This window comes from Tyto alba, unplaced genomic scaffold, assembly GCF_018691265.1.
Source record: "Tyto alba isolate M040663 unplaced genomic scaffold, T.alba_DEE_v4.0 Super-Scaffold_10, whole genome shotgun sequence".
NCBI classification, from domain to species: domain Eukaryota; kingdom Metazoa; phylum Chordata; class Aves; order Strigiformes; family Tytonidae; genus Tyto; species Tyto alba.
The window spans coordinates 2,671,821-2,688,872 of NW_024881262.1; the positions used below are offsets into that span (position 1 = coordinate 2,671,821).

General features: G+C 41.3%; 1 protein-coding gene across 3 annotated transcripts; it reads left to right on the forward strand.

Annotated features, from left to right (window-relative positions):
- The first annotated feature begins 1,607 nt into the window (after positions 1–1,607).
- On the forward strand, positions 1,608–17,052 carry MFSD1 (major facilitator superfamily domain containing 1). Of its 3 annotated transcripts, XM_042793688.1 has the most exons (17): positions 1,608–1,781; positions 1,983–2,035; positions 2,201–2,313; positions 2,693–2,735; positions 3,290–3,357; positions 4,186–4,294; positions 5,459–5,561; positions 6,283–6,381; positions 7,179–7,290; positions 9,356–9,412; positions 10,040–10,196; positions 11,254–11,351; positions 11,683–11,795; positions 12,272–12,319; positions 13,030–13,090; positions 16,494–16,608; positions 16,865–17,052. In XM_042793688.1, the coding sequence occupies exons 1-17, from the start codon at positions 1,631–1,633 to the stop codon at positions 16,922–16,924; spliced, it is 1,560 nt and encodes a 519-aa protein (XP_042649622.1). In that variant the 5' UTR covers positions 1,608–1,630; the 3' UTR covers positions 16,925–17,052. The 3 variants fall into 3 exon arrangements, with proteins under 3 accessions (XP_042649622.1, XP_042649626.1, XP_042649636.1); XM_042793692.1 differs by lacking the exons at positions 16,494–16,608; positions 16,865–17,052 and adding an exon at positions 15,528–16,296; XM_042793702.1 differs by lacking the exons at positions 16,494–16,608; positions 16,865–17,052 and having other exon boundaries at positions 13,030–13,094.

The following is a 17,052-nucleotide window of genomic DNA, read 5'->3' on the forward strand; positions in this document are numbered from 1 at the left end:
ATTTGTTAAGTTTAACTTTGCTGGGTACCACAGTCTGAAACTGGTACCTATCATTTTATGGAGTAGGCTGTGCAGTTCATGTCTTGTCAGTGAGGGTTTTCTTCCCTGACCCACAATATATTGTGTCTGAAATTGCCACGGTTATGCTCAAAATGGAGCAGGATGGTCTTGGGGAAGCAGCTGTGGGCCATGGAGAAGTCAGTTCTGTTGACTCTGGCTCTGTGCTTCATGAACAGAGTGGGCTGGGGCTCCCTTCCCCTTCATCAACGATGGATCCAGCTGAGTCCTGAGGTTTTTCAGCATTTTATTTCCGAGAATGTCGGCGGGAGGGTAGCTTGGGGACTCTGGCCTTTTGCAACAACCTTATTTGTGTCCTGGAGGGAAACTAGAGTGTGTGCATGAACAAAAACCATTTTCCGTGGATCAGAGAAACCTAGAAGAGTACTGGGTGATATGACAGTGGTTTCAGGGAATAATTGAGCTAGTTAGCTAAGAGAAAGGCTACATTTATATTCTGTACACGAGCTTTCGCTAGCTATAACTTCACTTTCCAAAGTTTTCCCTTTTATCTGTGTATATAAAACATCTCTCTTTAATGACGCCCCTGTGAAACTGAAGGTGATCTGGATGTCCACGCATTACCTTTGAGCTCCCTCAAGCGGCAACGAAACCCCCAAGTTTGGTGCATGGGTACTTCTACAACGAAGCCTTGCAGATGAAAACCACGTTTTAAAGAGTAACTAGAGTAACCTGAAAGAGCTGCTCTGACAAGACTGGTTTAGGGCAGTTGAAAATGTGACCCCGTGATTTCATAACATGCTTCTCTTATGACAGATCTGTTAAAAGACACATGTTGAGTGGAAAGCAAGCGTTTCAGGTGCAGTGGTGTTTTTACAGCGAATGAGTCGCTTGTTTAAGGGTTTGTCCAATATGGGAAGACCTTTTTGAACCAGACATCTCACAGGAAATGACTTTAATAGCTGAATGGAGGGTAACGGAGAAATTTTACAAACATCTGCATTTCTTTGCATGCTTATTGTAGGGCTTATTGCAGTCTATACCTTTTAACTTTTTTGTTTTGTTTTGTTTTCCAGGCTGGGAGCACGTGGAAAAGCCAAAGGTATTTCCCTGGTTTTACATTTTAAATCAACCGGGGCAAGACAGGTACGCTTCCTCCGCGGGGCTCGTTCACCATTTGACTATGACATCGCCTTTAAATAGAAAAGGCGGCTGTAGGTGCTAAAACCTGAAATAACCCCCTGCCAGCCTCATCCCTTCCACACGGTTTTGCCGTGGCTGCAAAGCTGGGCGCGGTTTGTTTGGCTAACGCCCTCACCAGAGCAGCAGGTCGTTCAGGGGTGCGGCTTTAAGGAGTTTTTTTGACACCTGGTTTAACTGAGCGAGACTCATGAGGTGTAGCACCCACCGCCCGGGGTTTCGCACGTCTAATTTCGGTGATTTCCTCACGCCCCGTTGGGCCGGGGAAGGTGGGGGGGGGGCTGAAGGCCGCCATAGCAACCGGCGGTCATAGCAACCGGCCGCGGCGCGTTGTGGGCCGGGCTCACGTGACGCGGGCGGGAGTCACGCGGTCGCGTGTGCGTCCCGCCCTCCTCACGTGACGGCGGCCGCGATGGCGGCGGAGGAGGAGCGGTCGCTGCTCGGCTACCCCGATGGCGATGGCGGTTCCGCGGGGTCCCCCCGCGCCCTGCCCGCCGCCTGCGACCCGCGGCGCCTGCCGCACCGCCTCCTCGTCCTCACGCTCATGTGCTTCCTGGGCTTCGGTGGGTGCCGGGTGCTGAGGGGCGGCCGGGTGCTGAGGGGCGGCCGGGTGCTGAGGGACGGCCGGGTGCTGAGGGACGGCCGGGTGCTGAGGGACGGCCGGGTGCTGAGGGACGGCCGGGTGCTGAGGGACGGCCGGGTGCTGAGGGACGGCCGGGTGCTGAGGGACGGCCGGGTGCTGAGGGGTCCTTTTCTCCTTGCAGGCAGCTGCTTCTGCTACGACAACCCGGCGGCTCTCCAGACCCAGGTGCAACGGGTGAGTAGCGGCCTGGGGTGGGAGCAGCGTCACGGGGGGGGGGCTAGGGAGTAATCAGGTTGGAAAACATACCCGTTTCCAGCAACTTCCATACCTGCTCTGTGTCCCTGTAATGACCTCAGGGAGGGATAATTGCTCTTTTTAATCTCCCCCTTCTGCATGTAGGATATGAAGGTGAACACAGCTCAGTTCATGGCACTCTATGCCTGGTATTCCTGGCCCAATGTGGTTCTTTGCTTCTTTGGAGGTTTTCTGATAGACAGAGTATTTGGGATACGGTAAGTATGCTGTTCATGGTACTCCTGTTCAGCAGATGGTAAACTTAAAGTGCGTGTGAAGTATAAGCTTTAAAGTTTTTAAAGATTATAATAATCTTTTTCTATGTTGTTTTTTTTTTTTTGTTTTTTTTTTTGTCGTGTCATAGGAATTTCCACTGGTATAGATGAGCCTTCTTCCCTTATGGCTTAAATAAACTGGCTTCAAAAATGCCAGTATGTGCTGCCTTTTTTGCAGGAAGCTGTCAAACTGTAGCATTTATTAGAGAGACCTTTTATTGCATATCAACTTCCCCTTGTTTCTCTGCTATAGGTCCAGCATAGCATTTTATAGCAAAAAAAGAGTTTAGCTAGACATTAAGTGATTTTATTTGTTTTACAGGTTGGGCACTGTAATATTTAGTATCTTTGTTTGTGTCGGGCAGGTAAGTGCAGTTGAGAGGGTGAAGGATGATGTGTGTTTGAAGTTTCTCTGCCAGGGGTGGGGGGAAAAAAGCCCAAACAACTTCTTGCATAGTAGGGAGAGATTTCAAATGGGAGTAGAGAGGTGGAGAGAACTAAAATGGGAGAACACTGGATTATTGGGGTGGTTGGGACCAGATGGTATAACGGGGAACAGAGGACCTTGAAAGATGAGTGAAATAAGAATGTGAATGAACCTTTTGATGTGAAACTATTATGTAAAAGTATTTGGGTAGGGCGTGGTGACAAAGGTGAAGCATGACTTGAACCTCTAGAAGTGTTTTCTGAGTGTGCTTTCAGGGTGGGCCAGGCTGGATAGCCTGTAGCCAGCAGGATGATGAATAAGGTGGAGGGAGCAAAGGCAAAAAGCTAGGAGCTAGGAGTAGGAAGTGTCTGTAAAGTGTTTCTGCAGGTCTGGGAAGGGAAAAGTGGGTTTGTTTCTGTTTTGGGATTGTTCTAGTTTGTTCCGTACTTAAAATATAAAATCATAATTTTTCCTTAAATGTTTATTTGGCAGGTGATTTTTGCTTTGGGAGCACTACTTAATGCTTTCTGGCTGATGGACGTGGGCAGATTCATATTTGGGTGAGTGTAGTAGAGCATATTATGTGCTTTCTGAGGTGAGGACCGTCTTTCTGTGCCCTAGAGAACTGCTACCATGTTTGCACTCCCAGACAAAATTGTTGGGTTTTGAGGCATTTGTAAAGTTGAGGCATCCAAGATCTTCTGTCACATTCCCTGTCTAATTTAAAGTTAAAAAACAAAACCCAGGATTTTGCTGGTCTTACTGAATTCAGAAATGCTGAAACTATTCAAATAAAGACATTCACTAAGCTGATAAAACTTAGTCCTCCTTTTCTCTTAATTCTTGCTTTCCTGAGCAAAAAGAATTCTTAGCAATGACAACAACAGGGCTCCTGTGGTGGCAAAAAATAAGAGCAAATGTCAGAAGAAATACATCTAAGTTGTGAATGTGCCACGGCATAAAAATGTTAGAAAATCTGACCAACTTTACTGGGGGGTGGGCAGATGACTCCATTAAGTTCTGATTCCAGGTAAGGTGCCTGCTTTTGGTTTCATTTGGGTCAGAATCTATACCACTTGGTTCTTTATTGCAAAAGAGAAATGAGAAGTTGCTGCCCATTTCTGTAAATGACCAAAGGCAGTTATAATCACTCCTAGGCTGCTTAAGATACCGTATACTCTTAATTATTCTTAAGACACTGCAGTTCTCTTTTGAATTGTCTTTAAGACTTCTGTTGCCTTGTATATATACATTAGATCTACCTGTACACAGATAAATTTCTCTGAAATACTGTCATCTTGGTATTGCCAGCAGCTGATGGGCTGCTTCTGTGTTGCTTTGCATGTTACAATTAACGTGCTTCTTTTTGTCCCTTCCTTCTTTTTTAGAATAGGTGGAGAGTCCTTAGCGGTGGCACAGAACACGTATGCAGTCAGTTGGTTTAAAGGCAAGGAGTTAAATCTTGTGTTTGGATTGCAGCTAAGCATGGCCAGAATTGTAAGTGCCAAACTGTGTAGCTTTAATTGTTAGACTTTAAGCTGTGCGCCTTGTCTTGGCGGTGAGACAGGTAGAATCAGCATTCCCAATGCTCCCTGGGGAGTTTTAGTTAAAAATAGATGTGAAATTGAAAGTTAAAATGTTACAAATTTGTGGTAAATGGACAAAGGCTACACAAGGAAATGGGTTAATAAGATTACTTAGACCCTGTCAAGCTTCTGCAGAAGGCTGGTGGTGTTATTAGTGTAGATTACTGGGTGGGACAGTCCCAGTGCTGTCTTTCATCAGACTAATTGATTCCTGGCACGTCATAAAATATTGCCTTAGTGGAATGTAGCTTGTGGCTCACTCGGGGACTAAGTGCAGGCTCTGATAAATGAGCTGGGGGGGCTGCTTTAAGAAACTCCCATCCTTATCTGCTGTTGTGAGATGCTTTTGTCCCTGTTGCTGGTAGGAACTCAGTGACTGCATCTCAGCTGTGCCGCTTTGGTTTGATACAATCAATTAAACTGCTGCCAGTGTGGTTTTACACTAATACACCAGGCTGTGAATGACGAGAGTGGAGACATGCTGCTCCTGTTAGGGGTCCTCTTCAGCAGCCTGTGGTACCTTACACTGCTGCGGGTATTTATCTCGGGGAGAAGAGAGCTAGCTTGTCCCAGCTGGCTCTGGGTTGATCAGGCTGTTGCTAATTAGTTGCCTAATCTCAGCTGAACTGTAGTTACTGCCTGTTGTTAGCTTTGGGATTGCAGCCCTGAATCCCTTCTCTAGAGGCAGAAGGGGGGAACAAAAAAGGTGCTTCTTCTTGATGGCTGTGAGGTGGGAATCCTGTTTGCTTTAACATGCGGTGTTAAATTCAACTCGGTTTGAGCTACTACAGTGTGTGATGTGGATTTTACAGTGCTTCCGATGTCTCCATTGAAACACTGTTAGAGTTGTAGAAAATTTCAGCTTGTGACAATATATTATTGTTGCAATGGTTAATTTATTACAAACACTGACCAAACCAAGAGGGAATAATTTTACCATTGATCGTTTATGTTCCTGTGTTGCATCTTACCTGTTTGTTTTAAACACTGTTCAATAAGCAGTCTGCCTAATGTTCCTTTTGAATTTGTATAATTGTGAAATACATTATTCTTCACATGAGTCTGTTCTGCCTAGGGGAGCACAGTGAACATGAATATCATGGGATGGATATACTCTAGAGTTCGAGATCTTCTGGGGTACACTGGTCCCAGTACTCTTGGGTTAACTCTTATGATAGGTCAGTAATCTTTTGAATTGATGTCACCTGCTGTTGTAGGCTTCCAACTTGGAACAGCATGCTTACATGTTTATGATTTCTCACTAACTTGAAAGTAGGACAAATATATTTGAGACTAAGAAGAGCAATTCAAATACTGTTTGTATCAATGTCTAATATTTTTGTGCAGAGTGTATGATTACTGCATCTGATAAAATGGTGAGTTCTGTGGCTGTTAAATTCAAGTTTGTCTTTTATGGAGGTGAAACATTTGACATACTTTGAGTAAAGGGCAGACTTGAAAAATTTTCTGAAGGGCGTCATGTCAAAGCTTGTGTGTAGACGTCTGATGTGTAGAAGTGAAATTTCAGCTGCCTTTGGACCTGTGTTCCCTTCCTTCGGAGCCATGGATATTAAGGCCCTGGTGTTGGTAACAAGGCACAGGCTTTGTGTTATTACGAGGTACAGATAAGAAGCTTGGCTGTGCTGAGTGGGAGTGGTGGTTAATGTTTTAAATAAAATAAATGTAGCTGTGTGTTTGTACTCCAAGGCAGACGTCTCTCAGTGGCATGCTTCAGTATTTACAGCTTATTCAGTTGTACAGCTATTGAGCCTTATACATAACGCAAGGTGGTGTTAAACTTAGCTTGTATTAGATATATAAAGGTAGACTACACTAGTGCTTAAAAGCCAAATTATTACTTGTGTCAACAACTAAACATGTTGTATTGCCTTATTGCAGGTGGCCTAACGTGTCTCTTTTCACTGGCCTGTGCATTAATCCTGGCTTATCTGGACAAGAGAGCAGAGAAGCTCCTTTGTAAAGAGCAAGGGAAGACGGGTGAGTGGTGTGGCTGAACCGGCCCTGGGCTTCAAACTTCAATTCTGGAGCAAACCCTTCCAGTTACTCTGTGCGCTGTGCAGGTTTGCATTTTAGGTAATTCAGTGGCTGTTGCTTAACACCTTTTTCATAGTTAGAGCTTAAATCATAATTTTTAGTTCATTTTTGTATCAGTAGGAAGTTTTACGGTTTTAAACACCAGTTTACAGGCAGATGCACTGTCATCTGCTTTATTTACAAAGCAAGTGGAGAGCTTCCCAGTTCACACCAATTTGATCTGTGCCATTGCCACTGGTACTTGGTTCTGTTGGAATCGGTCTTACTTCCTTTAATAGGTGTGCAAAAATACGCAGCTCTTCTCTGTCAGTGTGTGGTGTTCTGAGGTTTTTCTGTGTGGGTGAACTTAGGCCAATTAAAAATGAGCTGAATTTGAGATCCAGGTAAGAGCATATAATACAAGGCTTCAGACATGAATTTTGCTAGCTGATTAAACATTTCCTTGAAAAAGTGGTTTGTATTTAATTCTGCTGCATAAGACTCTGAGAGGCTTTAGAGAACTTACACATCCAACTTGTAATGTGGGAGAGACAATTTGTTCTTGGCTTTGGCACTGTTGATTTAGCACTTCTGTATTCTTAACTGACTCTCACTGTGTAAACTTTAAATAAGAGAGTAGTCAGGGGCAGGAATATATGCTTTAGTGGTGACTTGTGATCACTGTAATGTTTATTCAGCATGGATGAATTTCAGATGTGCTCATACTGACTGAAACAATATTGTGTCTTGCCCCACTCCAGGTGAAGTGATTAAGCTAACTGATGTGAAGGACTTCTCTTTGTCCTTGTGGCTTATATTTGTAATCTGTGTCTGTTACTATGCAGCAGTTTTTCCCTTCATTGGACTTGGAAAGTAAGTGTCTCCCACTTATGTAGCAGTTGAACCCAAGGATTTAAACTAGCTACTTAGCCTGCGCTTCTCCCTTACTCTCCCTAATATTTAAGAATCCCAGATGGCTACAGAGCCACTGCTCTCCCAGCTGTGGTTTGTCATTTCTTCTGTGGCATCGTTTGCCATACTTTTGTGATACAAATAAACACAACTCTTTCATAGCTTCCTTATCTGCTGAGCTTTGTGGGAAATACCATTGCTTAGCATAAGCTGAGTGGTCCGGACTCAAAAGCATAAGTCATGCTCCATTTCCTGATTAAAACTTGCTACATACTTAAAGCGTGGCATGAGTTTTGGTGTGGAAAGCTGTGGACAGCAGTCATGTAAATTCCTTCCATACTCATAAGCTGTTGACCGAGTTCGAGGTGGGGGCTTCAGTGTAGTTACAACTTCAGACCGAAGTTCTCTTATGGTGCTGACTTGGGTGTATATCTAGCATTGATAGATATACTTGAAGCTTTTATATGTAAGTGTCCCCCTTTGAAGCACACAACTCGATCTGATAGCTCATTTATCAAACACATATAATTTTATATATGTTTCTTTTCCGAGTGAAGTATAGGTGGCCTGTCCACCTGGGTCCAAACTGGTAAAAATTTAGTCCAATCCAATAATCAATGTCAATTTCCAGTTTTAAAGATGCGTCATAAAAAGAACAAGTCCCCACCTACTGTGTTAGATTTCCAGTACTCTGATCGTTTTCCCACCTGATCTAATCCCTCTACGATCCTTCCATGTCGGCTCTTCCCACCATTTTATTTTTATTATTTGTGAAAGTAATACAGTGTACAAACATTACAGCTACAGTGTGATAATACAATTAAACATTCACTACAGTTCTTACTTTACTACGAAACATGTGAACTATATCAACAGAAGAAAATAATGCACGATTAGACAATTGATGTGCAACTTTGTCTTGCCGAGAACTAGAGAATCCCAACTCCATCAACAATTTGTAATTACCCTGGTACCACTTGCCACGCGCCCCCAAGGGAGAGCCCATGAATTTAATGGTTGTTGTGTTAGTCAATTCCTGAATTTGATCTTCGAAATTCTGGTATTTTTAAATTTTCTCTTTTGCAGCATCCTCTAAGGATGTTGTCTTGCTTTCGTATCTAATGGTTGCATCCACTACAACTGCTATCTCCTCTTTTACAAATACCAAATTGGGTTTAAATAGTTTTTTTTTTTTTTTTCCTTACAAACTCCAATCCTCTCAAATTTATCCCAACATCCACCAATTCGGTGTGGTCTCTGATGGTACGAGTGACCACATTGTCACGCAAGTCCAAAGGACTTGTTTGCGTGCCCACAGACACGAAAGAAATCTGTGCTGTTAGACACGTTTTGCCAGTTCCAAATAAGGGTAAGATCTAAGCCAGCCAGCACCCCCCTACGAGCTGTCGGACTGCGCCCAACATAGGCCCGTGGGCCAGGCTCTGGGCAGTCAATAATTGACTCGGAACTTTTGTATCACCAGTTTAATACTATCAAGTGGTTGGTGAAGTCACTCGATGGGGAGGAAGGAACCATACCTCATCACACCGGGGCAGATGGGTTTTGAATATACTTGCAATTAGAAAGGGATCTCTTGAGCTCAATGCATGCGTTATGTTGAGCAAGAAGGAAAAGTCTGAGGTGACTTGGAGAGACCTCACAGTCAGCAGTGCAGATGCCTGTTTTCCAAATGTACATGTTTTGTAAAAAGTCTCACTTTGGTCTCTTACTGTATGCTCATTGCTAATGTCTCATTCTTGGGTTACGTGCTGGTTATGTACTTTGAATATTTTCTCCGAAGTGTAATTTGACTAGTCCTTATACAAAACTGTAGAGTCTAATAATCAGCTCCTAAATGCATTATAAATGAGGATCTGTGATGGGATGTTTGTGTCAAAGCTATAGAACTATATTTAAAGATTTTCTGTAAACTGGGTTCTTGTGTCTTCACTTTATCTAGCTTAAATTTTCTTTCATGTCATAAAAGTGTGCATTTTTCTAAGTCTTTTTTTTTCCCCCCTCTCAGGGTTTTCTTTATTGAGAAATTCAAATTCTCATCTCAAGAAGCAAGTGCAATTAACAGGTATGTTGTGGTTGATTGAACAAGTAAATGTGCCACTGCTGTGTTCTAGGGGTGTATGTGTCTTCGGGTTTGGGCCACGTGGTGGGAGGTTTGGGAACTACTGTTGCAGTGGGTGACCTGTGTTTAAGTGGATAGCTAGATTTCACATGGCCCAAGGAGTAACTGGGAAGTGTGGATAATTTTGTAATATCTTATATGTCCACATTGAGGAATTGGAGAGAAAAGGCTCTGTCTGAAGGGTATTATTTTGGTGTTTGGTGATTCTCTTCTAAGTGACAGAAGCAATTTTATAGAAACGTTAAATGAACTAAATTTTCCTAGTTTGAAGATGAATTTGTGATGTGGCAGAAAACCAAACAAATAAAGGCCAACAACAAAACGCTTGCTGGTATAGGATTCCAAGAGTATGTCACTGTTTCCTTGGATGTTGGTTGTTTTCACATACTTGGACATTTGGGGAGTTTTGAGTTCTGGAGTCCGTTCAGGTGGGGTTTTGTGTGGTTTTTCTTATGGCCTCACCAGTAACAAGGGAATATCATGTTTTAGCTGGAGACACTTGTATTGTGTAACACCTAAAGCTGTCACGGCTAGACAGTGTTAAATTCTCTTCTTTTTATTCTTTTGTAGTATTGTATATATCATATCAGTACCCATGTCCCCTGTCTTTGGACTCCTGGTGGATAAACTTGGAAAGAATATCATCTGGGTTTTATGTGCTGTAATAACTACACTTGCTTCTCATATTATGTTGGCTTTTACCTTCTGGAACCCCTGGATAGCAATGGTAACATTCTCTGAGCTTTATGGCTAAATATGAATAAAATAAGAAATAGAGTTGAGGCTGAATTATTCTGTGCAAGTTGTCACTGTCTTCTGACTGTTTAGGTAGTCCTCAAAACTGATTTTGCTGTCCCTGTCTTTAAGGAAGACACACTGTGTGAAATTGAGTTTAAAACTGAAGACAGTGAAAAAGCAAAGAATGGGTGATACAGGCGAAGCTAACACGAGCTGTCTGCAGGCTACAGATAACACTTCAGTCTGGTGTTTTGTGGAGGGAGGCGGTAGTTATGCATGTGTGTTTTGAGGTGGAAAAGACAGGCTGCTGCTGTCTGTAGGAGTAATTCTATAGTAGTTTGGTGCAAAAGGGTATTTGGCTTCTTGGGAAGGGATTAGGCCAGAGGGGTGTCTGGAGTGGCAATTCCTTGTCCCTTGATTCATCAGAGTAGCTCTGGTTTGGTGGTGCTCCCTTGCAGAGATCTGCTTTCGTGCTTCACCAACATTCCCTATGCTCACTGTTACTACATTGCTGTGCTAGATGCTTGCTTTTCTCCAAAAACTTGTTCTTTTGGTGTAGTTCTGAAGCTTATTGCTATTAATTAAACTGTCTCTAATGTGATGTGTTGGATAGTGGTAAACGTCAATAAAAATCTGTTATTGATTTCCCATTCCTAGGGCAGATTCCCTGAGAAATTGCTTTTGTACTAAGGTTCACAGACTTAAACGTGGTGCTTGGCAATGTATTTGGGTTTAATAATAGAGTCCTTGTGTTTTGGGTAGTTTTCTAGTGAGCTGCAGAATTGATCTTTTCCTCTGGGTATTCAGGTCAGGCTCTTTAATGCGAATTAGTTAGGGTTTAGTTCGTGGGTCACTGCTGGAAAAAGTTCTCTCTCCCTTTAAACATGCATATTTATTTAGAACGATATTGCAAAAAGTTACTTTATCTCTCTTTTTTTTTTTTTTCTCTTTTGGGAGAAGGGGAAAGCTAATATGTTCATTTGTTAGAACTTCACAGCAAAAATGAACCTCATCTAACATCTGTCTACTTGTTCTTATTTTACCAGAGTTTGCTAGGAGTGGCTTACTCATTGCTTGCCTGTGCCCTGTGGCCCATGGTGGCCTTTGTTGTTCCAGAACACCAGCTGGGAACTGCTTATGGCTTGTAAGTCCTTAGATCTGTCTGTCTGTCTGTGCTGCTCTACAGTGACCATATCCTGGTACTGTTGGTCCACTGAAATGAAACAGTTCTAACACCTTAATGGTTACTCGTTCTTGTAAATTCAGCCTAGCAGGAAGTCTTGTGTAGTTTCAGGATGTGTGTGTGAGGGAGAGCATGTGGTTGTGGTCGATGCACAGAAACTTCTGCAAAAATGTGGAGTCGTGACTGTCGTATGTCATAACTAATGGGGAGAAGTTAATCTCATGGGTTGTTCAGTGCTGCTAATGATTTGTTTTTCTTTAAAAATAAATTTAATCCTTTGTTTATGCTTTAGTATGCAGTCTATCCAGAATCTCGGTCTGGCAATTATTGCTATAGCAGCTGGGATGATTCTGGACACAAGAGGATACTTGTTTCTTGAAGTCTTCTTCAGTGCTTGTGTTTGCTGTAAGTATTAAAAACAATAGAAATGGATTCTGTATGTTCAGGAAGCTGTAGTAGGCTTTTTTCTTAACATTTCCTGTAAAACAGTAATAACTTCTTTCTTAAGAGATTGGGGCAATATTGAAAGTCACTCAAACCGAGTGAAGTGTTGTGTGGTTTTCTTCAAGGGATTTAGTGCAAGTAGTTTCAGTGTTTTGAAAAAAATGAGTAAAAGGATAGGTGAATGATGCTGTTAAAGGCTATGTTTATGAAGGCTGTTATTAATATAACTAGAAACTTTTTCTGAGTTATTGTGCTACTTAGGAGCATAGTGGAATTTTCAAAAGCAATTAAGAGATGCTGCTGGCAAAAGTCTCCCCTCAATTACAACTATTATGAAAATGCCTTGTTGTTGCCTAGTTGCATGTTAAAGCTTTTCTGTTGTTGTTGTAAACTTATTGTCAGCTAAAATGGTTCCTTTTTTTTTTTTTTTTTTTTAGTGGCACTAATAGCTGTAGTCATGCTGTATTTTGTGAATCACCTCACAGGTAAGTGTTTTCAGCTTCTCTTGATATTTGTCTTTATTGTAATTCTTGAAGTTATCAAGCTGAATTGTTTACAGGTGGTGCTGTATGGTTGTGTCAGGTGCTACAACTCATGGCTTCATATAGCTTCATCATCTTCCTAGATGCTGTAGTGTGTTAATTCACCAAAACTTGCTGTGATGTTCAATCTCATCAGCAGGGCAGTGGTACCTGTCCCTTCAGCTGATTTGAACAAATGTAGAGGATATTCTGTAGCTTTTTCTAAACTGCATATCAAACTTCGCTGTATATGTATCTGTAAATACAAAAACCTAATTCTGTAGACTTCCCTTCAAATAGCAGTTTTCTTTTAATTGTTTTTCAAAGCAGTAACTAGTGAAAGAACTGGGAGGAATGTCAATTTGTTTCTTTCAAAGTTACTTCCACTTTCTTTTAGTTTTATGGGACATTATGGTGAATCGTAGAGAAATTTGTTGTTACTCAATGGAAAACTGGATCAGGCTGGAGAGTTTAGTTTGGGTCCTGATTTTGCTGGCTTGGGTGATTGTGAACCTGTTGCTCTTTCTCTTTACCTCAGTTTCTACTTTTGTAAAATTGCTCCACTGATTTCTTTCGTCAAGTGCTCTGAGAACTTCTGCAGTGAGGTATGATATCAAAGGTATACAAAAAGACCAATTTTAAAATTTTCAAAGTGTATATTACTTCTGTTGTAGGTGGTGATCTCAACTGGTCCGCAAAGAAAAGGGAAAAACTGCAAAAAGTAGCTGCAACTGAGTAAGTGTAAAGAACAGGGTTTTTATGAAATGTTTAACCTCAAGTATTTAAGTAGATTACTGTCTGAAGTCAGTCTCTTTTTTGTAGGTCTGTCATTTGTACAGAATGTTATTTTTTTATCTTTCTTACCAGTTAGTATTAGGATTTCATATTCCTGCCTCCTGTCAATGAATAGAGGAAGTAGCAATTAACCAGGAGTGCTTTCCTTGCTATTTTTCTCTATTTCAGTGACTTTCCAAATGAGTGGAATCAAAGTGTGTTTTTAAAAATGTTCTATCGCTTATTTACAAATGGTGCTTCCTTTCTATGGCATGTACTTGACCCGGTCAGCAGCAAACATTACCTGGGTTTAAAGTCAGGTAATGCATGGACCAATTTTTAAAGTGTCATTAAAAGCTAGATCTCTCTTCAGATAAAGCTACACTCCAGTCACTTCCCCTTCATTTCAGGTTGCTCCCTTTGCTATCTTATTTAGAAATCTTAATTCAACTTGTCTCTGAAAACTGTGGCATGAGTCTAAATTACAGCACTAATGTGAAACTCAGTTTGTGGTCAGATCTGTGTCATAAATGTTACTGATGATAGTGAAAAATTTCTGCTTTTTAGAAAGAAAATGAGGCAGCAGTATTTCAATAAAGTGTAATCCATTTAATTTGAAAGGAAATGGAGCACTGAAGAAGTGGCCTTAGGGCAGCAATTGTCAAAATAATCAAATTTTGACTGTTCTTCCGATTGGGCAAACTTCATTCTGTGGGAGACTTGTATGTTCTGCTTTCCTCTCTACAGAAAATAAGGATAGCGACACCCTTCAGAGCAGTAACTTAAATACTCTTCCTTGGTCTTGACAAAACATTGGTGGTGTGGTAAGGATCCATTGCTGTGCGTAGCCCTAACAGCTGGAATCGGGTACTCTTGCTTTTAAGTGTTGTTTGATCAGATGTGAAGGTGTCAGTCACCTGCTGCTGGCACATCCCCCGAGTCCTAGGGCACTGGATTTATCCCCTCTGCACAGTAGAAAGTTTACTTGCCTTTTTTGTTTGGTATCTGAGAGGGTTAAAAGCTCTCAAGGGATGTGGAATGCTGCACAAGGGAGTCAGACACTGGGTTAGGCTTCTAACTTTCAAAATAATTGCCTTGTATTATGGAAAGAGGAGAGGAGCAGCGCTGTATGGCAAAGTCTGTTAAGAGATGTCACCTTAAAGGCAAAACAAAAGACCCTTCCACTCCAGCTTCTCCACTATGCACTTAACTGTCTAGAAAAGCTGCTTTTTTTAAGTAGACAAAATGTAAAGTGTGTCCATCGGATTGAGTTTGTCCTGGTGACCTTGCTGAAGGTGCTTCTTCTAGTAGTGTCTCAGCACCCAAAAATTGTGTTACCTTTTCCTAGTTCTGATTAGTGCTGTGAGGATTACAAACATATGTGCATTGGAGAATGTAATGTCAATGGGGATGAATGCTTGGTTAATTTATTGATATATTTTTTTATAAAATATATTTAAAGCAAATGTTTAATTTGTTTAAGGGTAGAACAAGTCTAAGAAATGTCAGGTTCTGCTCCTCTGATCTGCACTTGTTTTGGTGAGATTGTGAGTAAGAACTATTGGAGAGGGCACAGGATATGCGTTTCACGACTCTAGATGTAGTTTAATGTTTGTCATGTGAAAGAGCAAGTCGATACGCAGCGAGGCACAGCTACCAAAATAACACCTGTAGAATTCACGCTGCTTGTGTGTGAGCAACACAGAATTTTTCTGTTGAAATGCTTTCTGTTCTGACCTAATTCAGCTCAGTGAGTCTCTTCAGGCCTTGTAGCTCATTTTGTCTGTGATGTTGTTGGAATTACTTTTTAATAGGTAACTACATTTCACCTGCAGATATACATTCCACAGCTTATATATACGTTCATTACAGATACATACTTTGCTAACAAGGTATCTCTTATAAATGGACTTCATGGACTTCTCTAAAACTGGGCTGTGTATCTGTCCATGTGATGATACTTAAGTTAGTCTCAAAAAACTAAAGTACCTGCCGACAAGGTCGAGCCAGGTGACTTGTGGGGTTTAACATGGTTTTGTTTCTTGTCCTAATTTGTGAGCTTTTTACGCATCAGTCTTGAGGAAAGCTCAAGAAAAATCAAATTGCACCAGACCTGGTGAGCACACTGGCTTAGTTGTGATGAGTGTCATCCTCGAGCCAAAAGGTTACAACTGAGTTTTAATACAAATGCAACAGCAAAAACCCCAAAACCTGGTACCCAGGAGTGAAGAAATTCTGTGTCCAAATAGGGCTGCTTTTCAGTCTGCCTGGCCTACCTTGGATGTGTATAACACTTGCAGTATTTAATGTGAAAGATGGCTTTGTATTGGTGTATGCTGTGGGATACAGTGCTGTAGAACAATATTTTCAGTAATTTTTATTACAATGTTTTTTTCAGAAAAGAAAGTTGAATAGCAAATATCATCCAGAAGTGGGGAGCATTTGATCAGCATCATGTCAACTTGAAGAATTATAATGTTTAGTTTGGTCACTCTGCACAGTAGTTCTTTGGAAAAGAAAGTAACTTGCTGGGGGCTTTACAGGAAATGGCTAAATTTTATGCTTTGTAACCAAATCATCTCTTTGAATTTGAACAGAATGGGTTTATACCATTTTGCACTGTGTTTAAGCTCTGTGGTTGGAGAGGGTACTCTGCAAGCTGAGACAAACGTGTTCATCTGAAAATGAAGACTAGTGTAAAGTGTCTTTTTGGTCCAGCACTACCCTCTTGGTGTGGGGGAGATTTCTTTACCTAATGGCACTTTATGTTCTGTAGTAAGGCTCACTGCCTTACAGAGCTTAGAAACGGGTCACTGTTACTGCCTTTGTCACGGTCTTAATGCAAACCACTGTCTTACGCAAAGTGTATTTAGAGCTTTGGTTCTGTTTAAGGCTTATATGAAGAAAGAGCCACGATGCCCTGGTCAAATATTGACACTTTTGTAGGAGACTGCTATTAATTCTGAAGACTGCTGAGCAGTCTTTTATTTGCATTTTTGACAACTGATTCTTTTTGTAATGTAATTTTAAGGAGTGAAAGCTTGTTTAATAAAGAGACGGTAAAAATTGTTACAAAAGCTTACTGAGCACGTTGTAATCTGTGAAAACCAAAAGGTTGATCTTTCTACCGAAGTCTTGCAATCTGAATAAAAGGAAACTGCAGAAAACAGCCTCTCTCTTTCTTTACACTGAGTTAGAGTAATCCATACCCACCTCTTAGTGTCTCTTAAACTGCTATCCAGTGTTCATCTATAAACGTTGCAAGCATTTTCTAGTTATTAAAAATAAAGCTGCATACATAAGATGAAGTTGCTTGGGTTTGCACTCCTCAGTGCAAATATCTTAAACCAATTTTCTTTTCCAGAGCGGAAGAACAAGAGAGACTCAGACGTCAAAATGAAGATGACTTGGCTAAATTACGGCCAAAAGCTGATGACTTTAGTTTAAGGAATAAATACCTCTCCAAACTAGGCGCTCAGGTATTAGTAACAAGTAGGGGGTTTAATAACTGAGAATAGAACAATGAGATGTTTATTTTATTAACTTGCCTTATTGTTTCAAATAGCAAATCAACCTCTGATTAAGATGCTAAATGTATGCTTGTTCTCAGAAATGAAGTCTCACCAATGGTAATTAAATATCTAATGAAGAAAATGAATCAAGGACTGGCGAATCAAGGAAGTTGAGGAGCAGGCTTATTATGACGCATGATGTTTTGATTTTATTTTTTTGCAGCTACCAGATAATTACTCTTCCTGTTTCTCAACAATGGCACACAGAAGCATGTTGAAATAGCATCTTGCCCTATTTGCAAAAGCAGAAATACATTGAAGTTCCTGGTGCACAAAACTTTGTTTCCAGTACTGACAGCTACCACAGTGAAAGCCGAATGAGGCACCGTACTTTCCTGCAAGCACAGATCT